General features: G+C 38.5%; 1 protein-coding gene across 1 annotated transcript in view; it reads left to right on the top strand.

Moving 5' to 3' along the window:
* Positions 1 to 27,727, top strand: part of LOC124776242 (outer mitochondrial transmembrane helix translocase) — a 102,566-nt gene that overhangs the window by 35,613 nt on the left and 39,226 nt on the right. The window contains exon 3 of the mRNA XM_047251107.1: positions 11,066 to 11,252. Coding sequence (XP_047107063.1) covers positions 11,066 to 11,252 — 187 coding nt within the window. The remainder of the gene's footprint in view (positions 1 to 11,065; positions 11,253 to 27,727) is intronic.

A 27,727-nucleotide genomic window follows, 5' to 3' on the forward strand; every position in this document is an offset into this window, starting at 1 on the left:
TGCTTCAAAATGTGGGTGTAGCGGGAGGCTGCTTCACACTTTTAATTATTTTCAGGCACTTCGGGTGCGATTTCAACATTGAATCTTTGGGAACTTTTTGTCTATGAGTTGCACTAACAAATAAAAAATAAATCGAAAATTTACATTTTTGGTCAATTTAATCAATGTCCCCCTTACATATAATCCGCCATCATGGAATTAGTTTGGCCAGTGACACCTTTTACATCAGCCTGGCTTACAGTCTCTTATGCAGAGGTTGCCAATTTACTGTGCTAGTGTGGGGCACATCCCTCTTCCGTGCTACCTCCTATAGTGTGCTTTTGGTTATTGCTCCAGCAGCCTAACTTCACACTACATGCTGCTTTCCCAATGGGTGTGAACCCTGCACCACCTTGGCTTAGCAGCAACACCGATCACCTTAAATGGCAACCCACCTTGGCCTTGTGCAGTGGCCCGTTTTCAGCTTCGACCTGTGCATGGAACTTAGTGATAGTACCTTTTGTGTACACTGACAGCTCTTGGACTGACTGTGGTGTTGGGTGTGCCTTAGTCATTGGCACTGACAATTTTTGGTGTCTCCTTCCGGAAGACTGTTCAGTATATGCATCAGCTCTTCACCCTGTATCAGGCCACGCAGTACATCCAGTGACATATGCTTTTCAATTGTCATGTGCTCAGATTCTCTCTGTGGCCTTCAGAGCCTCTGTGTGCTGTACACAGCCCATCCCTTACTGCAACAGATCCAAGAAAGCTTCTGCTTGCGCACCCTGGGGGAGCCACTGTGATCTTTATGTGGGTTCGTGGTCACATCAGTCTGCTGGGAAACGAGGCTGCTGATGCTGCCAGGGTAATTTCATGTGAAATCACCCAGTGGCAGTTGCTCTTATGTAACATATTTTTCTGAAAATTTGGTGTAAGAATATACAAAATGATTATAATAGAGGGAAACATTCCACGTAGGAAATATATATCTAAAAGCAAAGATGATTTGGCTTACCAAATGAAAGTGCTGGCAGGTCGACAGACACACAAACATACACACAAAATTCAAGCTTTGGCAACAAACTGTTGCATCATCAGGAAAGAGGGAAGGAGAGGGAAAGACGAAAGGAAGTGGGTTTTAAGGGAGAGGGTAAGGAGTCATTCCAATCCCGGGAGCGGAAAGACTTACCTTAGGGGGAAAAAAGGACGGGTATAAACTCGCGCACACACACACATATCAATCCACACACATATACAGACACAAGCAGACATATTTAAATATGTCTGCTTGTGTCTGTATATGTGTGGATGGATATGTGTGTGTGTGCGAGTGTATACCCGTCCTTTTTTCCCCCTAAGGTAAGTCTTTCCGCTCCCGGGATTGGAATGACTCCTTACCCTCTCCCTTAAAACCCACTTCCTTTCGTCTTTCCCTCTCCTTCCCTCTTTCCTGATGAGGCAACAGTTTGTTGCGAAAGCTTGAATTTTGTGTGTGTGTTTGTGGTTGTTTGTGTGTCTGTCGACCTGCCAGCACTTTCATATGGTAAGTCAAATCATCTTTGTTTTTAGAAATATACAAAATGAGTTAGGGTTAAAATATTTTTCTGGAATTTTTTGATAAAAATTGTAATTAGGAGACCATTTTGAAATGTTGGTCCCTTCTAACAACTGGCATTGAGAAACGAAGTGCCTTGTAAGTTTGTAACCTCTATAACTTTTTATTTAATAATCAATTTTATTCAATTTGGTGTCATTGGAAAGTAAAAGAATAGAGCTATAATATAAAAATTATTAAAGTGCTGTGTCTGAGCAACAAATGTTTGAAAATTTGTAATTAATGTAATTTCTCACTTTTCAAATTTCAGGAATTTTTTTCAGCACAATCAAAAGTTTCACAATCTGAATTTTTGTTTCAAATAATTCCTATTGCCATACTTTTCAACATAAAAAAATCAGAAGGGCGTTTGTCCTCTATTGTTAGATCTTATAATTTTTCAGTAATGCTGCAATAATTAATTGCTTCAAATGGCTAATCAACATTACATGAAACAACAATGAAACATTCAGTCTATCAGCAACTCGCATGCAACACAGGCTGTGGGTGTTAATTTTTGTGTGTGTGTGTATGCACTTTATATATCTGAAGGACTTTTTTGTCTTGATTTTTGTGCTTCTTACATAAACAGCCATTCTGTCTGGTAGGTTATTTGAAAGTACAGTCGAACCCCTCAATATGATAACGTTCGGGAAATAATTGCGCAGTAACCAGGAAGACTAAATTTAACTTCCATAAGCGCAATGGGTTGCATTTTTCAACGTATTACAGTGCCCTCTGACGTATAATTTTTATGAAGTGACGCTAGACCACCCAATCATTATAACCTACAAACAGTTGTTGCAGTATATGCTTTGTTTAGTTGTGGCTTATCAGATGTTTTAGCGAATTTTATAAAATATTATAATGAGTGAAATAGATCACGTATTTTATTTAATGTTGTTTTTTCACGTGTTTGATTCAATCATTAGAAATTGATATATTCATATAAATATTATTATTTATTAATAATTTGTTTCACACAGAATTATATTATGATAAATGATAATTCATTTAAAAATAATTTAAAATTTAGTCATATTTATAACTCTATTTTGAAGGTTTTTATAATTACTTATTACTCTTTAAATTATTATTCACTATATATCAATTTAATTATAAATTAAAAATTAGAGATTTGTATATTTATTTATTAAACTTAATTTATATGCTTGAAATATATATTACCTTCAAACCAGTCATTAATCCACTCAATTTTAACAATACATAACAAAGTAATAAATAAATAATAATTTTTGTCATTGATTTTGTTATTGACAGTTGACATATTAATTTTTGTGTATTTCATTTTAAAGGCTGTTAAGACATTATTAATACTACATTTTTAAGGTTATAAGTGTTTTACATATTTTCACAAAATTTAAACAAAAATATTTTCTTTATGTAAAATTTATTACTTACATACAATAATTCAAATCAAATAAATAAAACAAATTATAATAAACATAATTCAATTCCACAATTGGAAGTTTTATGTATTATGAATCTTACTATGCTCATATAGTAGCATCTGATTGACTGTCATAAAATAAGTCACACTATAAAGTTGAGGGGTTTTACCTATCAAGGGGTTCCATATTGAGGGGTCCAGCTGTAATACAAAATTGTTCCATAATGTGAATATTAGAGATCACTTAATGAAGTGAACATTAACTCTTTCTCATTCCCCCTTACAGGTACTTCATAGTACATTCTTGACTAATTAGAGAACAAGAAAGTTTCAAACCATCCAGTTCTTTTCTGCAACATACACAGTTGATTAAAAATCGCAATGGAAAACAAATGTTCTGTAGGTTTTGTCAGCAGTTGTGTGTCAGAAGAAAAGTAGTAGCAGTGAAGAGCTTGATTTAATAGGTATGTCAAGCCTGAATAAAGCTGATATTTAATTATTGAAGCTAAGAAGCACCTGTGAAAATATTGAGTGTTTGTTCTTCTAACAAAAAGCTCTTTGAGAACATTTGGCGACAAAGAATTTGCTGTGACCCTTTTAAGAAGCATGTTAAAAAGACTGCTAAGAAATCTTTGAAACATATTTCTTTAACCATGGCAAGGAAATATAAAATCCTTGGACTTATCCCAGGTACCAAGCTGTGCATAACATGCTGCAAGGACATTTTCTCATATGGGGGATAACCTTCCAGGGATGGATAAATGTGAAGTTGAAGATAAAGAATATACGCCAGATCCATCTACAGCTCTTCAAAAACATAATGGAAGTTGTGAATTACTTGAAATTTCACCATTTAAGGTTATCAAGGGAGCACAAGACAGGCGTCCAGAATACGTTCGATCCAAGTCTCGTTGCTTGGCTTTAAAATTCCAGCAAACAGCATCAGAAGTGCTATATGTTCCAGTGAAAATTGTCTGAAGAAACTGACTTTGCTGAATGTACAGACTAATATTTTAATGCTAAAACTTAAAGAGAAATTCAGCAGAACTTCTGTTAAAGCAAAACTACAAATACTTACCTTACCTTAGTATCAGCTTCATGGAGTAAAGAAAAAATCCAAATGTTTTTAACACTACCGAATACATGGTAAGGAAATAAAGGGTATTGCTAAAAGATGGTATTTTGTCAAAAGGGAGTTATAAAGTGGGAAACAGAATAGGCAAGGATATGTAAAAACGTGTCAAGAATTTTTACTGTGAAGATATGTCGCATTTCTGCTAATGACTGTCTGTCCCTTCAGAAAATGGCAAGAGTGTATAAGACAAAGACTAACTTTACATAATCTGAAAGATGTATACTTAGCTTTCAGAGAAAAATACCCTGAAGATAAAATTGGTTTTGCTAAATTTTGTGAACTTAGGCCAAAAGAATGTGTTACTGTAAACAGTCGTGGAATGCATAACGTATGTGTGTGCATGTATCACCAAAACGTAAAACTGTTAATGCGTGCTGCACATGTGAAAGAACCATATACTGAACTTCTGCAGAAACTTGGGTGCAATCTGGAAAATGAGTGCATGCTACATTGCTGTTCTTGGTGTCCTGACGAATATGAACTGCGCAGTTTTTAATGGAGCTGGAGTCCTTACAAGATTGTGAAAATGTTGTATCCAAACAATGGATGCAAACTGATCGACCTACACTGGAGACATTAATGAAGATGACTGATGAAGTTTTTGAGTATCTCATGCAAAAACTTCAAAACACACAATTATGTATCCAAATCTGTCACTACTTCAAATCAAGCAAAGAAACCTTCCCTGATACATGTCGTCATAGTGGATTTTGCAGAGAACTATACCTGTTTGCTGCAGGATGCTGCACAAGGATTTCACTGGCAGAACATTAGTCACCCTTCCTTTTGTGGTGTACTTTAAAACAGATGGTTGAATTAAGCTAATGTCATTGTGTTGTATAAGTGGCTGTTTGGAGAATGATACAAACACATTCTATGTCTTCCAGAAAACTGTTCTCACTTAAGTGTTGGAACAATTACCACACATCCATCATGTTTGTACTTCAGTGATGGCAGTTCTGTACAATATAAAAACTTTAAGAACTTTTTAAATTTGTCATCACAAGCAAGATCATGGAGTAACTGCAGAATGAAATTTTTGCCACTAGTCATGGCTAAAATGCATGTGATGGAGTAGATTAGATTAGTACGTGTTCCATAGATCATGAATACAACACTTCGTAATTATGTGGAATGTGTCAGGTTAATAAAAGGTGTCCATACAAGATACTACATTACACAACATATTACATGACACTTAATATTTTTTTGTGGAAGTTAATTTCCCACTTACTATATCCAAAAATTCATCTAACGAGTAGGAGTTGCCATTCAGAAATTCTTCTAATTTCCTTTTAAATGCTATATGGCTATCTGTCAGACTTTTGATGCTATTAAGTGACCAAAGACTTTTGTGGCAGCATAATTTACCCCCTTCTGAGCCAAATTAGATTTAACCTTGAGTAGTGAAGATCCTTTCTCCTAGTGTTGTAGCCATGTACACTGCTATTACTTGCAAATTCGTTCGGATTGTTAATAACAAATTTCGTAAGTGAATATATATAATTGTGAGGCTACAGTGAAGATCCCTAGCTCTTTAAATAATTGCGTGCAGGATGAGCTTGGATGAGCTCCAGAAATTATTCTGATTACACGCTTTAGTGCAATGAACACTCTTTTACTCAGTGATGAGTTATTCCAGAATATGACTCCATACAGAAGCAGAGAATGAAAATAGGTGTGGTAAGCTAATTTACTGAGATGTATATTGACAAAATTTGCAATGACCCTAATAGCATAAGTAGCTAAACTCAAACGTTTCAGCAGATCTTCAGTGTTTTTTTTTTTTTTTTTTTCAGTTCAAGCCCTCATCAGTGCATACACTTAGAAATTTTGAATATTCTACCTTAGCTACAGAGCTGGTGGTACTATTAAACATTTAGCAACAAGAGCAGGTTTACAGCATCCATATGACAGTCACATTTTAAGTCCAAAAGATCTGTTTACATTTGCCAAAACTCATGTTCCAGGAATAGAAACCTTTTGTTAAAACAGAGGAGATAAGAAAGTTCAGACATGTTACAAAAATGATTTGAGACTGGTTCTACCATTCCTGGGACAAGAGTGAATCATTTTTTCAAACCACTGAAGGAAAAGTTGCTGATAGCGTGTTTCATCAGCTACTAAATTCATTAAAGTTACTCTTGGAATTTGAAACACCGCCTCTAACACAATTAAAGAAGAAACATTTGTCGCAGCTATCTACGATAAACAGCGGTGGTTTCGAAAAATTAGAGATAAGTGAAGAACACAGATGCACTAGTCCAAGTGGCTCTTCCTCAAGTTATTTTTGGCCACTTAACACTGATGTTCGCTGGATACCTTATGAAAACATTTTAATGACTTTGCCTGCTCCTACACAAGTATTGGTCGTTCATATACTTTTGAATCAGACATAATACTGGCCATCGAAAACTTGTTTGAAAGAATGAATGCTTTTTAGAATTTTATGGATGTGTTTTATGAGAACAGATCATTCGTGACCACTAGGTAAGTCACAAAATGAAATCTGTATATTATTGTTCTTTCCGTTTTAAATGATTAAACAGAACGAACATCCTTCTGATTTTTCGTTATGTTGAAATGTATGACAATAGGAATTCTTTGAGACAAAATTTGAAATGGTGAAACTTGTGATTTTGGTGAAAAAATTCATGAAGTTTGTAAAAAAAATTGAAAAATGACTAAGCACAGATTTGCACATATTTAAATGCACAGTTGCAGCATTTTTATAGTTTAGTGATATAGTTGGTCCTTTTGTCTTCCTAATGACACCAAATTGATTAAAATTGACTTGTAAATCAGGGAGTTAGAGTAGTTAAAAACTTTCAACCTACCCTTTATACTGACGCCAGATGGAGAAAATGCTAGACATTTCAAAATGCCCCCTGACTACAGTTTTGATCTAAAAATCTGAAAAAAATTATCTCTTTCTATTTATGTACTTTGAATATAATAAAAAGAAACATTCCACATGGGAAAAATATATTAAAAAATGCTGTGACTTCCCCAACAAAAGTGCTGGTAGATACACACACACACACACACACACACACACACACACACACACACACACACACACACAGCAGACATATGTAAAGGCAAAGAGTTTCAAGCTTGAATTTGTATTTGTGTGTTTTTTATTGTGTCTATCTACCAGTGCTTTCTCGTTTGGTAAGTCACAGCATTTTTTAAAATATATTTATGTACTTCCTTGCACCAAATTTTCACAAATATCTGTAACATGATAGCAACGAGATTTATTTTGGGTGACTTGAAATGAAATGAGCCGCCAAGGCTGCTGTCCTACCTCGGCCCGCTAGTTCTTTTATTCCTTCAGATGATCTGTGTTGCTGTCTCTCAGCAGGTAATGTTCCTTTGGGATCACTGCTGGTCTTCTTTCCATAGGTACAAGCTCCGGGGAATTAAACCTCTCCCAGTGGCTTGGTCAACTCCTCTCGGCCCTCTTACCGTGTGATCACTTTGTCTAGGTTGCGTATTGGGTGCTTTTGTTTTAGCCATCACCATTTAAGTGGTAATCCCCCACCACTTTGTGCTCTTTGTCAACATCATTTGATGGTTCAGTTGCCTGACAGAATGCCCTTTTTTTAAAAACTTGCTTTCTAATGTATATTTTTCGAGTTCTTGGTCGTTTTAGCGAACGACATGTGGGGTGTCGACTGTGTTCTACTTTTTATCTGTCTTAATAACACAGTGAAGGATATTTAATCTTTAATTCAGGACTTCTGTTGTCTCTTTGGTGTATTTTGTGGACTTCTCTCAGAGAGGAAGTCCTTGTTCTTAGCTCTCATATCCTTCAAGTGGGCTTAATATGTAGTTGCTGTTAACTCCTTTTGTATTAGTGTTCTAAGGTTCTGATGTGGAGGTGCATGAACTTAGTTGTTTTTGCACTGTAAAACAAAACAATAAGATTGTACTGGACAGTAGTTTGCTGTGGTCTTACAATGAGCCACACTGTGTGTTGTAAAAAACAAACAATTGTCTGTATCATATAATTATTAGAATGTACATTTAATGTTTGGAAGTAGAAGAATAAAGTAATGAGGTGGCCTCCCTGTGCTGGACTGTAATAGTTTACATTCTACATAATTCCTTTCTAATTGGGGATGAAAATGGCGTATGTTAAAAAATGTAATCACTTTTATTGATGTTTCTGTGTCTACGTTGAATAATATGAAAGTTGCTTATTTTTGTTATTTTTACTTTTGTAGTTCTGGGAAAGTATAGTTCCGCAAGGTGTAAATATATGCTTTCGATTGACCCTAAGTCCACTTTAAGATCAGTGTTAGCTCTCACGAATAGTTTACGTCAGGAAATTAATGGAGTGGCACACTGGCAGGGAGGAATGGCATTTCAAAGCAGGTTTTACTGGATCATTTGATAACACAGTTGTTCTTTGCCTATAGTAGGATCCTTCCATTTTGATTATTCTACTTTAGCTGAAGGGAAAACTTTCAGATTCAGTGTAGCCCCAAACACTGCAGGAGAGGTAAACTGACTAGATAGATGTTGGATTGACATGCAATTAAAACCAGTTTAAAGGTTGCAATGTGTCACACTGTATCTGTGTAGTTCCTCCCTCCTGTCTTCCTCCATTTGGTGGGCTTGTACCCAGTGGCAATGAATCTTCACTCTGTAGCAGCTGAAAGTCAAAGACAACACAGGTGCAGATGGAAGTGTTTCAATGCTATCTGATTAAAGCTCTACATAAAAAAGATTTTATTTTCTGTTTGTTTCATTTTCACATTGACATCAAAAAGGGTAACTTCCCCTCCTTTTCAATCTCCATTATGAATTTGATATTAGGATGAAGACAGTTAAAATGGTTCAATAACCAGTACAAAGAGTCTACTTCATGTGGCAAAGCAAGAAACATATCACAAGTAGGCTTCCGAAAGTATGTTTTCAGGGCCATATGCTCAGTCCTCCATGGAAAGATTAGTGACTGGGGGATAATAGACTTGCTATACCACCACCCTCAGTCTGTTCATAATATTTGTCATTGAAAAAAAAATAGATGGATGTCAGTACATGATGGCAGAGTTTTGTCGTTGATTTTAATTAATCAAAAAGTAGGTATGGAAATAACATACATTTGAGTTTGGACCACTACATAAACCAGCTGAAGACTTTAGTTCTGTGGCTTTCCTTCCATATGCAGAAAATATGCCGTGATTGGTAGGGTTTTGAAGAAACATGATATCAGATGTGTATTCCTTCTGTCTGCTAAGACTAAAGCACATCGTGGCTCTGTTAAGGATGATGTAGGTTTTGAGGAAGCCTGGCATTTACAAAATACCATGTGAGTGTGATAAAATATACCATACATTGGCCAGACCATTTGTACTGTCAGTGTCAGGTGTGTTGAACATCGTCATATGTGATTATTACAACCTGACAAATCTTCATTGGTTGAGCACTGTCTTGCAGAGGGATGTCAGATGCTATACAGCGGACACAAGTGATTGCAAACTCCTTGCGTTATTGGGATTGTGTTTTAAAAGAATTTCAGTACAGACTAAAAGGTAATATCATTAACCATGATAATGGATACCTGCTAAATAAAACTTGGAATCATGTTTCATCGGATACGAAGGAACAAGGGCATGTGAATCAGCTGGCTGTGAGTATTAATTTTTAACGGTATATCGTTTTTGTCATCACTAGTGGTGGTGCAGTTTTTCTTGCACAAGGGGCAGCAGCAACATTTGACTGCTTGCGTATTGCCTCCACGCATGTGCAGACAGCAGTTTGATTTGACTGTAGGCCTGAGAAGAATTTGATCTGTAAATACTTGGGGAAAGTCTAGTTACATCTCAGACATCTCATTGTCTTGTGGTCCAGAGAGATTGAAAGGTGAAAATTCTTGAGGCTCACTGGTTTCATTTCTGCTAACAATGAACTGTGAGTAGCTCATGGAATTAATATATAATTTAAGCATTGCATGTGATTTAACCAAGGCATAGTGGAATTGCATTCCTTTGGGCTTTTTCCTCTGATCTCACTTTTCCAAGTTTAAGTTCTTCTCTGTTACTGTCTAAGGTGTATCCATTTGGATTTTGCCATTTTAACTGCACGAATAATAAAATTATGTAAGGAAATAGGCTCCTTAATTCCTCACTGCTACAAAAGTATGAAAATAGACTGGCTAAATTAATATCCATTGAGCAGTATTGTCTTAAGACTTTAAAGGTTTTCCCGACCACCCTGCGACTCTAAGGCAGAAAGGCATAATGGATATAACTTAGTTCAGTCAGGTTGCAGCAATTTTCAGAATTTACATTGTCTTTTTTATAAATATTGTTTTTACTACAGGAAACTCCCTTTAATTTCAAACTAAACATTGCTGTTATAATACCTGTGAGAATGCAGTGAAAAGAAATTTCTTGTTAATATTCAGCATCCTCTGTTGTCATCACATGGTACTGTGTGGTGTTACATCTTTTTAGAGAGCATTTGTAAATTTCAGTAGAATGGTCTCTGTGGTATGTAGGTGAGTTTGTTCAGTAATTTCTGCTGCTGACTGTGTAACCACTCCATGATTAAATGTTGCAGTTTAAACTATTTTTATTGAAACCCGAGGAATTAAGGCACCAGTAAAAGTATGAAAATTGTTATGGAGCAAAATTGTTGTGAACAGAATACACTACAAAACAAATCTCTCAATAGTATGCAGAAAAAATTGTCATTATCTGCAATTGCCATTGGTTCTGATGTAGGTGACTAATTTCCTATAAAAGTATCAGATACTGACAGTTTTCACTTGCATTAGTTTATACATGACTACGTTTCTCCCCAGGTTTATACTAGTTCCATATCTTCCTCACCCCCACACCAAAGCAAACTATCTTTGTTGATTAATCTTATTTTATAAAACTTTTTGTGTGGAAGTTATTTTGTCATTATGATTTGGTTTTTCCAGAAACTCAGCTTAACAGAATATGAAATGGTTATTGCTGCACATCTAGTTGATCCTACAGAGATAAATGTATCGTGGGATGACATCGCTGGACTCGATGATGTTATTCAAGAATTGAAAGAGACTGTAATACTACCAATTCAGCGAAAGGAACTTTTTGCAGATTCCCAGCTAACACAGCCACCGAAAGGTATTGGCTTTCTTGTAACTTTGGTTATTCGCTTGATGTTTCCTGTCTAAATAACTAATCATGTTTTATAAAAGTTCTTTCATAAGTCATTTGTTTGTGTCTTAGCACTAAAGTGTTCTTTTGATGCTATTTTTAGGCACAGTCAGTTTTCTCTTGACTCATCTCAAATATTGTTCCTGAATGTGAACATTTCATGCCGTCAGTTATGAGCATATGATTTTAATGTGCAGTGAAACTTTGTTACCAACACGTAGGTTAACCCTTATGCTGCTGTGGACGTGTATACATGTACTGCTCTGTTGCTTCCCAGGTGCTGTGGACACTTATACAAACACGGCTTAGCTTTCCTACAGTGCTCTTGTCTGTCTGCATCCTGAGCTTCCAACCTCTCACCCCCCACCCCCACCTCAACAAGTTTGCTTATATCTTGGTGAATAAAGTAGGTTTAGTGTGTTTATCATACAACGTATTTGCTGCTTTGCATGCTACAAATTCTTGATCTGCAGGAACAGAAATGGATATTTCACATGCAACTGTCAGTAGGTTATAAAAATCAGTACCTAGAGAATGAAATATCATTCTGTTCTCGATTTTAAACAAAATATTGATATCTTACCAACATTTCAGATACTACAATTTAAAAGCTAAAGTCAACCACGTGCAGTCTACACAATGCACTTTTACCATTGCAGACTCTTCTCAAAATTTCATGCAATGTTATACGTAATGTGATGCAGTGCAGTAACTTTGATGAATAGGGGAAAGAAATTCAGTTCTTTATCGAGCAAAGGTATCGTACTTAAAGATTTGCAAAAATAAATTTTTTCAGTAAATAATTTTCTTAGATTAAAAAAAATTTTTTTTTTGTGGAAGAATGCCATCTCTCAGCACAGATAGCAGCATTTGACAAGCATTATAGCCACAAATAAGCCACTCTAAGCACAGGAAGCAGAGAACGTGTGTAGTAGTGAAAGGGTTAATGGGTGCAGTCGTGAAACATAATCTGCAGGTAAAGCAAACTAACACGTAATATACTAACATTTATTATCAGCAAATGTTGTCATTACAATTAATATGCAGGAAGACTGTTCTATAGTAAGGATCTGACATGGTCAGTGATTAAATGTGGATTAGATTACATATGCTGATAATTCAAAAGACCATGCCATATTCATGCCTTTTCTTTTGTACGAGAAAGTAATTTGCCTGCCCTTGCTGTTGTGTGCACTGCTGAGGCTATGGCCCAGCTCTCTGATAGCCTGCACGTCAGTTGTTTGCCCACCTTTGTCTGTGGGCACTTGACTGCACTTGGGTTGGAACACACTGCTGTAGATCCATATGAGATCATTTTGCTCTGAAAAGAAATGAATACAGAAGAAATGATGGTAATAAAGTCTAATACACTGAAGGAACATTGTTGTAGGCAATAGGCAGTTGCTTATCATGTTATTGGGTGTTAAACATCCTTTGCACAGTTAAAAAATTGCTAGGATAAAAATGCATTTTTAAATGAAATGTGTTCAGTCAGCAGTCTACTTTCTTCCTTAATTTTAGGCTGCTTAGCTGGCTTCACCCAGTATGCTTCAAAATATAATAGCATTGAATGATTTGTGGTAGTCAAAATAATACGGGCAACACATAGTTTAACACTCATTTATTATGTTACAAATAATGTGTTTCTAAATTTCAATTTCACAAGAGTGCTCTTCCTCTTAAAATTTATTTCCATTCTTGGTCAATGGCAAGTGGAAAATATCTCAGCAGCTGACATTTTACTCAAGTGTGCAGCTAATTGATTAAAAAAGATGAAAAATAAAAAAGTAATAATGTATAACATACTTCAAAACATTGAAAATGCACCTTGTCATTTAGCAGGGGGTGAGTTGTGATATGACAACTACCTAACACCTGTTTAATTCCTATTTTAGCCAGACACTAAACCAAGTTCAGAAATGCACTTTGTGAGGTCACAAGTGATCTGCTCTAGTAAGCTCTCAGTATTGAATTATTTATCGATCAAAAGTATGACTGGAAATGGCAGAGGAATGTTTCATCCATACCAGAATCGCCGGCCTGACAGCTACTGATGTGTGTTTGAGGTACACAAGTGTACAGGGTACTTTACAATATAACTACCGGAAACATTGCAACACAAGAACTACTGTAGACACTTATGCATTACATATGACATATCTCCAGTCTAATAATGCCATTTGTGATAATGACCTTATGAGCTGTTTGTAAGTATCTGTAAGAGTGATGAAACCCTGATGTGACCTATACAATCAAGGGTCATATGTAGAAAATGATTTAGTGACTGGTTTGTGGTTGTTCCTGTGTTTTGATTCTTGTTAACAATGTTCTAACGCTTTATGTATCTTCAGAGAATGATTAAAATACATTCAGACAGTATTTATGAAAGATTGACTTGTCACATGGAGATAAACGTGCAAGAACTGAATTATTCGGAAAATTTTATTGTAGTGTGTTGTTGCATTTGTCTTATTACTGGTTACATTCAAGTTTTTGACAGTCTTCAAATCCATTGTAGTTCACAGAAGCCTGTCAGTTTTATGTACTGTGTGTGGTCTCCATTTTAGTGAGTTACAGAGGCTGCTCACAGAACATAAAACTGATAAATTTCTCTGCAAGCAAGAGTTTGTGCTGGACTACTTCATCTAATGATTTCAAAAACTGGATAGTTAAAATATTCAATCTGTGTGTACTGGGAGTTTATAATATTTGTCATTGTCAGTGAGTTTTAATGACTTCTTCAAGAACTATACATGATTATCTGGGATAGCCATTTGATTCAAATTTAATACCAATTTTTAAGATTTTGTAGCTTTAGTGTCATTAAATCTCAATAAGTGAACTAGTGTCAGATAAACCCAGAGCTCCAATAGCCAATAGAGAGCTCTGATACTAAAACTGTTATGGGTGGTGAAAGCTGGCTAAAGCTGGAGTTCAGTTCAACCAGAAGTTTTACAAAGGACCTAAACTGGATTAAGGAGGAGTGATAGAACAGCTATTATCCCTTCTACACCAGAATATCAGTCCCATTCAGCCTTGCCACCTATGGACAGTGTATCTGCAGTGATTACCCCCTTTCCCAGTATGCAAAATGTCTCAAGAGGCTCTTAATGGACAGGCTGTATCCTTCAGACCTAGTCACCAAATAAATTTCCCATGACATGTACTCAAACAACCCTAGTGCTCCCATTCCCCCTTTGAATTGACTAAAAAGGAGCACCCTCCTTGTCATCCTTTAGACTGAAACAATTAAACCAGATCCTTCACCATTCTATCACAGTGTCATAAAATGAGGGACATTATACCCAGGATCCTTCTCACTACTCCTAAAGTGGTATTGTGTTGCCTGCCCAACCTACACATCTTAGTCCACTCCTATGTCACTCCCACTCCCAACCCCTTGCCATAGTGATCTAATTTCTATGGAAGAATCAGGTGGAAGACCTGCCCAGTCCACCCATCCAGTACTCCTTATTCCAGTCCAGTCACAGGTTTATCCTACCCTATTACAGGCAGGGCCACCATCTGTGAAAGCAGTCACATTGTATACAAACCTGCTACAATCACTGCAAAGTTTGTTATGGCAACCAACTTATGACCAACTAATGACCAGCATGAATGGCCAACAGCAGACTGTGGGCAAAAGCAAAGTTGACTGCCCAATGGTGCAACATACAGCTGAGCAAAACATGCTAGATTGCAGTGGCTGCTTTGTAACCTGAGCCATCTGGATCCTTCCCTGCACCACCAGCTCTTCTGAACTATGCAGGTGGGGGTTACATAGGTGTCCAGGTTAAACACACAATAATATAAAATGAAATAACTTGAAACATAATTGAGATATTTATTGGTGGTTTGCTTCTAAAAGTATGGTAACTCAATTTTTCCTGTGTTAGCTTGTTGCAGTTCTTACCATGTGAGTATGCATGTAACTGCTGTGTTGAGATACACACATGTCAGTGGCCATGAGGTCTCCACAGCAAATGATCTTCTGTATGCTCTCTCTCATGGAGGTACTGACCTTCACACTGTTACAACATTGTTTTCGGTGTGAGTATGGACTATGACTGACGATGTTCCCTCTTACATAACAATCAAGAAATGGGACAAGTGGCTTTGGGAAACTGGGAGTTTGCTCTTCATGTTGAGCCACAACGCCAAGCCCACAGTTTGAGACTAGAGTTCTTTTCTTATGTACTTCCAGCGTAGTCCTCGTAAGTCAGTCTGACAAGCAATTAGGCAGTTATAGTTAATTTGTTTGACAATAGTCATCCACAAAAGGTTGCGCCTGTGAGCATAAAAACTGTAGCTTCTCATAAAATCAAATCCTGAGGACAAGCTGTGACAGAAAGCATTTGCAGAATCAAGTCTGGCAAAAATGGATGAAAATGTAGCAGTCCTCAATTTTGAGGCTCCATTCCACACTTCTGGCTTGATAAGCATGCACAGTTGCCACATATAGGGAACTGAACCACAAACCACATAGCGTGAATGTGATGCTATGAAACTGAATGTGTGGAGGATTATAGGCCCAGCCATCTTCACACAGAATACATTTAATGCAGCAACTTACATAAACATGAGTTGCATGCTGTGCCACAACTTACCCGTAAAGTGATCTTCCAACAAAGTGGTGCACTGTGCCACTTTGAAAAAAAATTTTCTTGGATAATTATTTCCCAGATTGCTGGCTTGGGAGAGGTAGTCCATTGATTACTTGGCCCCTGAGGAGCCCATACATAATGCCACTCAAATTTGTGTGTGTGTGTGTGTGTGTGTGTGTGTGTGTGTGTGTGTGTGTGTGTGTGTGTGTGTGTGTGTGTGTGTGTGTTTGTTTGATTCTTGGAGACTCCCGAACTCCCCCCCCCCCCCCCCCCCGCACCCCCCCTCCCGGGAGACGCCTTTTCGTCACCTCTTAAGACAGGCAGGAATACCTCAGGCCTATGCTAACCCCTGGATGCGCAGGGGGAGCACTGGTGGAGATAAAGTAGATCACAAACCAGTGTCTGGTCCATTTGATTCTTGGCAACTCCCGAACTCTCCCCCACCCCTCCAGGGTGGGGGCATTACTCGCTTGTGGCAAGTTGAGGGATGTTTCTGATACCACTGCTCCCCGTAAGAGCTTAAGTATGGTCCAGGGTATTGTATTCCACAGGGACCTTCTTTTGCAGTCTGGCGATGAGCTGAGTGCCAATTTTAGTGCCAAGAGGTTCATTTTGTCTGGCACGTCCATCAGGATTTGAGGGATAATCAGATTGCCACCAGTGCCTTCATCTTGGCCTTTGGGGGTGACACATTGTCCAAGAAAGTCAATGTGATGGTCTACCACTGTGACGTCAAGCCATATATACCTCCCCAATGCGGTGCTTTAAGTGCTGAAAGTTTGGCCATATGTCTTCCCACTGTACTTCCAGCGTCACACGTCGAGATTGTGGATGTCCATCACATCCCAATACTCCATGTGCCTTGCCTCCCATCTGTGGAGAGCATCATTCCCCTTGCTCATCAGACTGCGCGATTTTACAGTGCGAAAGGGAAATAATGGATTAAAAGTCCCTCGGCTGACTAACCTACACTGAGGCTAAGAGGAAATTTGAGCGTCTACATCGTGTGGCTATGAGCACCTGTTATGCCACCGCTACAAGAAAAGTTGTATCCCCATCCGTTCCGCGAATTCCGGTCGGCTCTCAGAGCCGGAATACTACACCTGCCCCTTTGATGGTGGAGGGCAGTTCCCTCCCTGTTGCTCCCATACCACCTACCTCGGGAGCACTGCCCCCTAACCATCACGGACACCAGTCCCCACTTCTCAGCTGGAGAAGTGAAAGTCTTCTTTGGCACCTCTCACTAGGAAGGGATCCCTTGGGTCACTCCCTTCCCAGGTTTCTGCTAGTGGGAAAGATGGCACCCACCAGTGGCTGAAGAGTACAAAAGCATTCGGTCGTAGGGCTTCACGATCATCCTCAGTCCCAGAGACTGAATCAGTCAAGCCCTCCCAGCCAGAGAAACCCAAGGAGCAGTGAGAGAAATCCAAAAAGAAGACCCCCAAGACCAATGGACTTGGGGTGGCACCCACACCACCGCTACCTACGAGCTTTGCTTCTGAGGATGAGGTGTCTGCTGAGGACCTAGATCTCGCAGGACCCTCAGACGCCATGGATACACACTGCTCAGGAAATAAATTGGTGGCGGCAAGTGACCCTGAGGTGTAAACTGCCTCATTAAATGTTCCGTGTCTTCCCAGCCTCACGATCAAGTCATCCTCCATGCGGTTTTTTCCAACGCCTGGCTGAGTTATGGCAACTGTTAAGCTTTACACCTGCTTTCTACACTGCCCTCCATGAAACCCGGTTCTGGCAATGCAGAACCCTGCCCTCTGCGGCTATAAGGGATATTACAGGAACTGTAGCGACTATAATTGTCGGGTGGAGTTTGCATCTGTCCTGAACTCGGTATGCAGTGAACCTGTGCCCCTTCAAACTCCTCTTGAAGCTGTGGCTGTCAGGATAAGGACGACCCTGGAAATAACTGTCTGCAACGTATATCTTCCTCCAGATGGTGGAATCACCCTGAATACATTGGCTGCACTGATTGATCAATTCCCTAGACCTTTCCTAGATTTTAACGCTCATAATCTGTTGTGGGGTGGCAATGTGCTAACTGGCCAAGGCAAAGATGTCGAAAATTTACTGTCACAACTCGACCTCTGCCTCTTAAATACATGTACCTCCCCCCACATATTCGGCCATTGATCTCTCGGTTTGCAGTCCTGGCGTTCTCCCATCTATCCACTGGAGAGCACATGACCTGTGTGGTAGTGACCACTTCCCCATCTCCCTGTTGCTGCCCCTGCGTCAGGCCCACAGACACCTGCCCGGATGGGCTTGAAATAAATCATACTGGGAAACATGCACCTCTGCTGTCACTGTTGAATCTCCCCTGCATGGTAACATCGATGTGATGGTTGAGCAGGTGACTGCAACTGTTGTTTCTGTGGCAGAAAACGTGATCCCTCGCTCTTTAGGATGCCCGCGGTGAAAGGCAGTTCCTTGGTGGTCGCTAGAAGTCGATGAAGCAATTAAGAAGTTTCTGCGAGCTCTACACTGGCACCCTTCCCTGGAGCACCTCATAACCTTTAAACGGCTCCGTGCCAGCATTCGCCATCTTATCAAACAATGGAAGCAGGAGTGTTGGAAGAGATAAGTCTCGACCATTGGGTGCCGTGTCACATTCCCAAATCTGGGCAAAGATCAAACGTGTTTTCGGGTATCAGACCCCCAACAGGTGTCACCCTGAATAAATTGGCTGCACTAATTGATCAACTCCCTAAACCTTTCCTACTTTTGGAGTGGAGGAATGCATACACAGTGGAGGAATAGATACACAAAATTGATAAGACAGAACTGTGATCCTCCATGGTACACAAAACAGGTCAGAAAACTGTTACAGAAGCAACAAAAAAGCATATCAAATTTAAAAGAAAGCAAAATCTCAGATTGGCAATATTTTACAGTAGCTCGAAGTTGAGTATGAGCTTAAATGTGAGATGCTTTTGACAATTTCCAAAACAAAGCTGTCTTGAAATCTGGCAGAAATACCAGAGATTGTATTTTTATGTAAAGTGCACCAGCAACAAGACAGTCACTATACTGTGTGGCATAATCCCTATCAGTTCAGGGAAGCAGTTTACCTTCATAGTCTCTGATGTTACTGAATTAAGCATATGTTAAAATTCACAAGTAAGAAACATGTATTTTTTAGCTTTCTCCAAACAATTTCTGCTCCAAGATACAGCCCTCCAAAGATGACATTGCGCATACCATTTTGAAGATGCGAATTTTGGAAAAATTTCAAAATTCTGTGTCTGGAACAGTTCTAGATATTTTGTTGGGTTTTTTATTTAAAAGATAATTGTTTTATGATTACAAAGAAATCCTCCATTTGGGCTAATCTTGTCAATTCTTTTACTATAGTGTTCAGAACTTTAATAATTTACGTTTTTTTTTTTTTTCAAAAATGCCAGTCCATAAAATATGGATTTTTTGTTAGTACCATATAGTTCTATATTCCCTGAAAAGGAGAGCCTCCACTTTTAGGTTGAACAAGTTTTTGTTTAAAAAACATTAAACTTTCAAATCATATGTCTTCACTGAAGTTGTTTCTTACTAATTTCTTTGTTACAATGTTTATTTCCTGTGTCTTTGTTGCAATTAGTTCTTATCACTTTCTTTGTTGCAGATATTTCTTACACTTCGTTGTAGTTTCTTGTCAGTTTCTTGTCGTGGTTGTTCATTGCAGGTTTCTGTATTGTAGTTGTTAGTGCTAATTTGTTTACTGAAGAGGCTACTAAGAAATCTGAGACCATCCAGCAAGTGCTGTGTTTTCATGAGGAATTTGCCAGTTGACACAGTTGCAGTGTGTTTTGTGAAAAGGACTGTTTGAAATATCTTCTGGCTGGGGCCACAGAAGAGTGAAGTGTGCTGACTATTTGCATATCCATAAAACGGTGACATATAAGACAAACAAAAACACTTTATTCAGGTTGGGAGTTAGTATTCTCATTTGAAGACTCTTTCAAAGTGAAGATATTTCCAGTGACGACTTTTTGATTTATAAATGTTTTGACAGAACAACAACAATGATGGTATCTGAACAAGGTGAAGCCTCCCATGGTGCAGATTTTGCATCAGTAGAGAAAGAATTACTCTGAATCAGTCAACTACAGAGGTGGGTGTTAGTCCTGTTAAGAAACCGTGGTCAATGAAGTAGAGTTGTAAGCTCTACACATCAAGAAAATGCAGAGTTGTTCCTAAAGCTGTGGATGACCACACTCTTCAATGTAGAAATTCCATCTTCAGAAGAAGAAACTGAAGAACTCTTGCGCCTCTTGCCAGGAATTTTTCACTAATATCAGTTCAGCTGTTGAATATTGAGCATCCCACAGTGAAAAGGTGTAAGTTTTTACTATTATTCCACAGAAATTTTCAAAGAAAAAATTTTGAGTCACAAAGTACATGGTAGACAAATCAAGAAATGTAAGGTCTTTAATCAGATTCTTTGGAAGACCAGGCCCCTATTATGGTCTTCCTGTAGAAGCAGCTCAGTTCAAATAGTGCTGTTATTTCATCTGGAAGATAAATGGGACTGTTCTCACCAGAGTGCCAAGAGAGACACTAACTGTAACAGTTAAAGGTCAAAAAGTTGTGATCCGAAATGTGAAAATTTGGATGTCTCTATAGGCCCCATGGCTCAGCAGCTGTTGTGGCTGAGCACCTGAAGGATAATTTGGAAAATATTTCGAGTAGATTTCCCCACCATGTTATAGTTCTGGGTGGAGATTTTAATTTGCCGGATATAGACTGGGAGACTCAAAAGTTCATAACGGGTGGCAGGGACAAAGAATCCAGTGAAATTTTTTTAAGTGCTTTATCTGAAAACTACCTTGAGCAGTTAAACAGAGAACGCTCGGGTTAGTCCGAACGCTCAAAATATCAAAGTATGGAAGACTGTATGGTACATAAGACTATTTTAATTTACACAGTACAGTAAACACGTGTTAGAAAAATTGGTGAGGAAAGATTAGGTTTAAACAATGCATAACAATGAAAGAAAAGCTGTCACTTTCTAAAATACAGTTGACATTTATCCCTACTTTTAGATGACAAAACTCATTGTTTTTTGGCCTAATGAAGACAGTCTGTTATGAAGCATAGTTGCACCATCGTCTCGTAAACATCAAATCAGCAGGTATAGCAGTGGGTTGTTTCTCCAGATAACGTAGCGCGAGGTCAAGGGCTTCTGCTGTGTCACTGTGCGGCACCAATTCTCCTTTGTCGTTTTCAGGCTCATTGTCACTTCCGTCACAGCAGTCCACTTCTTCCTGGTCTTGTCACAGCAGCATCTAAATCTGCATCAGTAAGGTTCTCCACACATGCCTCATCTGCTGCCATCCACTCATCTACGTCTTTCACTGGCTTCTTCACATCTGGGGATTGTCTGTATCATTTGTAGTAGATTTTCCTCTTCATTTTCAACTAGGTTGTCCTGAAATTCAAGAAATGTCCAGTTTTCTCCACAATTTTCTCAGAGTATTTTCTGAAATATTCTGCCATGCCTCAGCAGCCCAATAAACATCCTTCACATTGGTCTTTTTATTTTGTCCACTAAAGGATTGCTATCATCTTGAATCAGCATTCTTAAAAATTGTTTTCTGTAAATCAGTTTTAATATTTGCAGCACGCCCTGGTCCACTGGCTGTAGAAGTGGTGTAACATTCTGCGGCAAAAACGTCGCCACACTTTATCCATCACACAATTCCTCAGTGCTGCGGTGAAATGGCGCATTATCAATCAAAATGATTGCACAGGTAGACAAATGATTTTTCCTTAGAAAACCGTAGAACAGAGGGAACCAACTGGCTGTGAAACCGTGCTTTTTTTCTGGTTGCAATAATATATGGGCAGAGACATCATGTTGCAGTTTTTAAAAGCTCTGGGCCTAGCAGATTTGCCGATCAGCGTTAAAAGGCAGTTTGTGATTACCAGCGGTGTTACTGCACGCTAATAGTCACACAATAAAACCAGTAACATGGTCTTCTGCTTTTGATGTCAGGCTTTTTGTTGGCAATGCCCTAAAATTAAGGCCAGTCTTGTCAGCATTATAAATTTTTTGGTGACAATACTTTCCCTCTCTTATTATTTTTTCAAACTCACCCAAGTATTCCTTCGGTCCATCACGGTCAGAAGAAAGCTTCTCTCCAGTAATTGTTAGTTGACGGATTCCATGATGTTTTTGAATCTGTCCAACCAACCTGTATTCACACTAATACTCATCACCATTCATTAACTTTGTCAGGTAAACAGCCTTCTCCTGAACCAGTGCTCCACTTGTAGAAGTTCCCCTTTCTCTTTCCTGTGTAAACCAAAGGACAAGAGCTTCATCCACTTTATCGTACTGGGACTGTTTAAAAGTCTGCCGAATTTAGTGTTTTCCCGAAGACATTGCGCAGGACTGTTCAAGCTTCTCAGTTTTTCTTCCAATCACAAATGGTTGCTTTACCAACACCCAGTTCCGTTGCTAGTTTAGATAGATTCTCACCACTCTCTATCCATTTCAAAGCATTCAGTTTTTGCTTGACATTTAACGTTGTATGTTTCCATTTGCTCATGACGAAAATACATACACTACATCTGATTGAATACAATAAAACTGTTACGTGTGCCAGCGATCGATAACTAACATAACAAAGTGCTTTGCAAACCAGCTGGCGTTGCAATGACTAGACACTACAAAAGTCTCAACAATGCACAACAACAAGGGCAGGGAGTGAGAGTGAGCCATTGTTCCCACACTTGTTCCCATTTGTTACTGTGGTGTACCTACTTATCTGCTTGGTATACTTCATTCTAGAAACTCATCTCCATAGTTCCAGCTAATCCGAACAAGGTCCGGTCCCAGTTAGTTAGAATTAACGGGACTCTACTGTATTAGTACGAGTTCAGTACTGTATTACTACATTACTATAGTACTGTATTAGTTATTTTCAAATGCTTGAACTATTTCTAGGGTGTAAGACCGAATTAAGACCCGCTTTTTCATTCTTTTTGACTGAAAGTATTAGGCATACTGTATTAACTGAGATATTGTTTTTATTTAATGAACCCTGAGCCTTATTCAGAGTAAGCTTAAATTAGCTGTTTCTAAGTGCTATTACTGTGCAACAGCAATATTTTGTTTTATTCTTTTAATGATAGTTTAGCATTTATTTAAATATAATTTGTCTTCTCAGATCTATATATTCACTGCTTTGTAATAGTCTATAAGCATGATCATTACTGTAAATTAAATTAGCTTTTTCTGAAAATCCTTTGTGTTTATTCTGTTTCTTTTTTCAAAAGCCAAAAAATGTCAGGCTTGTCGAGTTTCCAGGAGTGTCGAGTTATCAAGAGTCCAGTTTTCGGGATTTTAATGTTGATCTTATGACTCTAAAATGCTTTTAAAAAACTTTAAAACTCAGTATTTTTCATCTAAAATTTAGAAAATTTCCTGGGGCGAGACCCCCAGTATGGATCTGCCCAATATTTTTTATAAGTCGGTGCCTCTCAAGACATAGCAGATAACTCTGTAGAAATTACATATGTGACATGAGAGGAAAATTAACTAATTAAGAAAATTGTTGCATCTGACAGTTTTATGTGCAAACTGCAAACAAGGGCAGAGTAGATCATTATTTCTGAAGGTGCTACTAGTCATTTTAAAAATAGTACAATGGAGGGGTATCTGTTGAGAGGCCAGACAAATGTGTGGTTCCTGAAGAGGGCAGCAGCCTTTTCAGTAGGTGCAGGGGCAACAGTCTGGATGATTGACTGATCTGGCCTTGTAACACTAACCAAAATGGCCTTGCTGTTCTGGTACTGCAAACGGCTGAAAGCAAGGGGAGACTATAGCCATAATTTTTCCCGAGGGCATGCAGCTTTACTGTATGATTAAATGATGATGTCCTCTTGGGTAAAATATTCTGGAGGTAAAATAGTCCCCCATTCGGATCTCGGGCGGGTACTACTCAAGAGAACGTCGTTATCAGGAGAAAGAAAACTGGCATTCTACGGATCGGAGCGTGGAATGTCAGATCCCTTAATTGGGCAGGTAGGCTAGAAAATTCAAAAAGGGAAATGGATAGGTTAAAGTTAGATATAGTGGGAATTAATGAAGTTTGGTGGCAGGAGGAACAAGACTTCTGGTCAGGTGAATATGGGGTTATAAATACAAAATCAAATAGGGGTAATGCAGGAGTAGGTTTAATCATGAATAAAAAAATAGGTGCACGGGTAAGCTACTACAAACAGCATAGTGAAGGCATTATTGTGGCCAAGATAGACACGAAGCCCACGCCCACTACAGTAGGAAAGTTTATATGCCAACTAGCTCTGCAGATGAAGAAATTGATGAAATGTATGATGAGACAAAAGAAATTTTCGGGTAGTGAAGGGAGACAAAAATTTAATAGTCATGGGTGACTGGAATTCGAGAGTAGGAAAAGGGAGAGAAGGAAACATAGTAGGTGAATATGGATTGGGAGTAAGAAATGAAAGAGGAAGCTGCCTGGTAGAATTTTGCACAGAGCATAACTTAATCAAAGCTAACACTTGGTTCAAGAATCATGAAAGAAGGTTGTATACGTGGAAGAACCCTGGAGATACTAAAGATATCAGATAGATTATATAATGGTAAGAAAGAGATTTAGGAACCAGGTTTTAAATTGTAAGACATTTCCAGGTGCAGATATGGACTCTGACCACAATCTATTGGTTATGAACTGTAGATTAAAACTGAAGAAACTGCAAAAAGGTGGGAATTTAAGGAGATTGGACCTGGATAAATTGAAAGAACCAGAGGTTGTGCAGAGTTTCAGGGAGACCATAAGGGAACAATTGACAGGAATGGGGGAAAGAAATGAAGTAGAAGAATGGGTAGCTTTGAGGGATGAAATAGTGAAGGCAGCAGAGGCTCAAATAGGTAAAAAGGCTAGGGCTAGTAGAGACCCTTGGGTAACAGAAGAAATATTGAATTTAATTGATGAAAGGAGAAAATATAAAAATGCAATAAATGAAGCAGGCAAAAAGGAATACAAACGTCTCAAAAATGAGATTGACAGGAAGTGCCAAATAGCTAAGTGTGGATGGCTAGAGGATATATGTAAGGATGTAGAGGCTAATCTCACTAGGCATAAGATAGATACTGCCTCCAGGAAAATTAAAGAGGCCTTTGGAGAAAAGAGAACCACTTGTATGAATATAAAGAGCTCAGATGGGAACCCACTTCCAAGCAAAGAAGGGAAAGCAGGTGGTGGAAGGAGTATAAGAAGGTCTATACAAGGGCGATGTACTTGAGGACAATATTATGGAAATGGAAGAAGATGTAGATCAAGATGAAAAGGGAGATATGACACTGCGTGAAGAGTTTGACAGAGCACTGAAAGACCTGAGTCAAAACAAGGCCCCCAGAGTAGACAACATTCCATTAGAACTACTGACAGACTTGGGAGAGCCAGTCCTGACAAAACTCTACCATCTGGTGAGCAAGATGTATGAGACAGGCGAAACACCCCCAGACTTCAAGAAGAATATAATTATTCCAATCCCAAAGAAAGCAGGTGCTGACAGATGTGAAAATTACCGAACTATCAGTTTAATAAGTCACAGCTGCAAAATACTAATGCGAATTCTTTACAAACAAATGGAAATACTGGTAGAAGCCGAGCTCTGGGAAGATCAGTTTGGATTCCGTAGAAATGTTGGAACATGTGAGGCAATACTGACCCTACGACTTATCTTAGGAGAAAGATTAAGGAAAGGCAAACCTACGTTACTAGCATTTGTAGACTTAGAGTAGGCTTTTGACAATGTTGACTGGAATACTCTTTCAATTCTGAAGGTGGCAGGGGTACAATACAGGGAGCAAAAGGCTATTTACAATTTGTACAGAAAGCAGATGGCAGTTGCAAGAGTCGAGGGGCATGAAAGGGAAGCAGTAGTTGGGAAGGGAGTGAGACAGGGTTGTAGCTTATCACCGATGTTATTCAATCTGTATATTGAGCAAGCAATAAAGGAAACAAAAGAAAAGTTCGGAGTAGGTATTAAAATCCATGGAGAAGAAATAAAAACTTTGAGGTTCGCTGATGACATTGTAATTCCGTCAGACAGCAAGGGACTTGGAAGAGCAGTTGAACAGAATGGACAGTGTCTTGAAAGGAGGATATAAGATGAACAACAACAAAAGCAAAACGACGATAATGGAATGTAGTCGAATTAAGTTGGATAATGCTGAGGGAATTAGATTAGGAAATGAGACACTTAAAATAATAAGAGTTTTGCTATGTGGGGAGCAAAATAACTGATGATGGTCGAAGTAGAGAGGATATAAAATGTAGACTGGCAATGGCAAGGAAAGTGTTTCTGAAGAAGAGGAATTTAACATCGAGTATAGATTTGTCAGGAAGTAGTTTCTGAAAGTATTTGTATGGAGTGTAGCCATGTATGGAAGTGAAACATGGACGATAATTAGTTTGGACAAGAAGAGAATAGAAGCTTTCGAAATGTGGTGCTACAGAAGAATGCTGAAGATTAGATGGGTAGATCACATAACTAATGAGGAGGTATTGAATAGAATTGGGAGAAGAGGAGCTTGTGGCACAACTTGACTACAAGAAGGGATCGGTTGGTAGGACATGTTTTGAGACATCGAGGGATCACCAATTTAGTGTTGGAGGGCAGTGTGGAGGGTAAAAATCGTAGAGGGAGACAGAGATGAATACACTAAACAGATTCAGAAGGATGTAGGCTGCAGTAGGTTCTGGGAGATGAAGAGGCTTGCACAGGATAGAGTAGCATGGAGAGCTGCATCAAACCAGTCTCAGGAGTGAAGACCACAACAACAACAACGTGCCAACTGACTGGGTATACAGTGCTGCTGGTCACAGGAAGGGGCCTTGTGATGGTGTAGGCAGCCTGCTGAAGCACCATGCTTCAAAACATAATGTTTCCATACCAAATGCAGCTGCGATTCAGAATGCTGAGGATTTTACAAGAGTCATGAAATCTTACACATCCAAAGCCCTCATTCTTTTGCCCAAAGAGTAAATCGAAGAATTCCATTAATAGAAAAAAGAATGGTCCAAACAAACTACTCCTGTGAAAAGAATTAAGAGGACACATTTTTGGGCTCGAAATGATGGGCGAACTCATACTGCACCCACTTTAAAGAGCAAGAAAGAAGAAATTTGTTCATTCAGCGAACACCTCAGAAACAGCAGGATGATGATCAAATTCACAAGCTGAGAAGGGGGATGTTTGTGCCGTGTGTGTATGAGTGTGACTGCTGAATTGTAGAGATTATAGATACTAGTTAGAGTTAAACAAAATTATAGTAAACTTTGCTACCACATGGACTAGCTGTTGGATATAGGTTTCCAGCTGAAGGACAGCAACAATGCCATCCGTGCTCACTTCCTGTTAACAATGTTTTTAAGATTGTAAGTGCTCCAGTTCCTATTGGTTCAACAGGAAGGCATCACTTTATATCAAAGGAAGATACTGAATAAGTGGAACACATTTTCAGTTCATTGATTGGCTAATTTCAGTACAAAACAGAGTACACAGAAGTTGGATAAATTGAAACCTTTAAGTCTTCATACCTTTCACGTACATTTTGGAACCATTTAAAATGCTTGAAAAAAGGAGTCTCTTCTTCATCTTTCAAAACTATGTTAAATAAGGCTAGGTTTTGATTTTTATGAGCCTGTTACGTGATAATGTGGTAATAAAATAGTTTTTATGTGAGGCAAAAATTTAAACTGTTTATTAATCATGTGCAACCTGAAAGTGGAAGCTTTCCTTTTCAAGGAATGTAGAACTATATGGTACTAATAAACAGCAAAAATAAAT

The sequence above is a fragment of the Schistocerca piceifrons genome, chromosome 2 (assembly GCF_021461385.2).
Source record: "Schistocerca piceifrons isolate TAMUIC-IGC-003096 chromosome 2, iqSchPice1.1, whole genome shotgun sequence".
In the NCBI taxonomy this organism is placed as follows: domain Eukaryota; kingdom Metazoa; phylum Arthropoda; class Insecta; order Orthoptera; family Acrididae; genus Schistocerca; species Schistocerca piceifrons.